Raw genomic sequence first — 1,396 nt, 5'->3', positions numbered from 1 at the left:
TTAAAAAAAATATATATATACTGAAGCCTGAGATTCTCTGTCAACGAGCCCTTCGTGCAGGCCTCAGTTTACCTTTTGTCCCCAAACTTGCATTCCACAACCGCACTCTGTTGGGCCTTCCCAGCCGTCCATCCCAGACCTTCAGGACCCCTGCTCTCAACTCTTCTCCTGGCCAAGCCCGACTCTCCCTCCAGATGTCCTGGGGACCACGGCACTGGCCCACAGGTGCACGTGCCCTCCACGCCCGACCTCGGGGCCCAGACACCTCCTGCCCAGGCTTCCCACGCACCTGCAGGGCCGGGCTCAGCGACAGCCGCTTCAGGACTTTCTTCTTGTGCTCATTCAGGAGGCCGTCGATCTTCCGCATGGGCGGGAGGTACAGCTCGTCTGCAAGACAAGAGGGCGCGTCAGAAGAGTCACAGCCCCACCATGTGTGGGGGGCAAAGGAGGGCTCCCCAGCTCCCCCCTCCAGGCCTCAGCTCACCATGCGTGTCCTCCAGGGCCTGGATCATGTCCGGGTCGAGCGCGGTGCTCACCAGCATCTCCACGTAGCTCCGGTACATCTCCCGCATCGCCCGGGTCTTCAGCAGACGCCCAGGAACCGCCCGCTCTGGGGGGGACACATGGGATACGAGTTCATGATTCCAACTTGCTCTGACGCTACCCGAGGGGCAGACAGCGTTCTGAGCACCAGGGACCAGGAGAGAAATCCCTGCTCTCAGGGAGGCCCGAGCCCACGGGGCGGGCTGCCAGGAACCAGTGACGGGAAAGAACATGAGGAAACGGCATTCCAGGCTGGTAAACTTCACGTCTGACTAGTTCGATGCAGCTTCCGCAAGGTCTAAAGAAGCAGTTCAGTTGGTTTCTAAACCGGTGAATCAAGTCAGAGATCAGATCACAAAGGGCAAGATGGAGGGAGGAGATAGGAGCGGACTGCACCTTATCAGTGCAAGCCAGACAAGGCCGGGCCCCCAGCGAGAGGCCGAGGGCAAGGGCTTTTCCCGGTGGGTGCTAGGAAGCCACGGGAGGGCTGAGAGCAGGGGAGGGGTGAGAAGGTGGAGCAAGACCCCTCTGAGGCCTAACCCTTTTGGCTCAGCGGATAAAGTGTCGGTCTTCGGACTGAAGGGTCCCAAGTTCGATTCCAGTCAAGGGCACATGCCCGGTTGTGGGCTCGATCCCCAGAAGGGGGTGTGCAAGAGGCAGCCGATCCATGAGTCTCTCACATCATGGATGTTTCTATCTCTCTCTCCCTTTCCCTTCCTCTCTAAAATCAATAAAAATATATTAAAAAAAAAAAAAAAGACCCCTCTGAGGCCATGTGGGGGGACCAACTGGGGGCCTGAGACCAGAGGTCAGGGCAATGGACCAGGTAAGAAAGGATGAGGCTGGAGCAGGG

The 1,396-nt window shown here is 58.4% G+C and overlaps 1 protein-coding gene across 1 annotated transcript in view; it reads right to left on the bottom strand.

Moving 5' to 3' along the window:
- Positions 1-1,396, bottom strand: part of PRR12 (proline rich 12) — a 36,960-nt gene that overhangs the window by 4,034 nt on the left and 31,530 nt on the right. Inside the window, 2 exon segments of the mRNA XM_014550435.1 lie at positions 290-387; positions 485-815. Of these exon segments, the coding sequence (XP_014405921.1) occupies positions 290-387; positions 485-815 (429 nt within the window).

The sequence above is a fragment of the Myotis brandtii genome, unplaced genomic scaffold (assembly GCF_000412655.1).
Source record: "Myotis brandtii unplaced genomic scaffold, ASM41265v1 scaffold601, whole genome shotgun sequence".
In the NCBI taxonomy this organism is placed as follows: Eukaryota; Metazoa; Chordata; class Mammalia; order Chiroptera; family Vespertilionidae; genus Myotis; species Myotis brandtii.
This window is presented reverse-complemented; position numbering and strand designations above follow the sequence as displayed.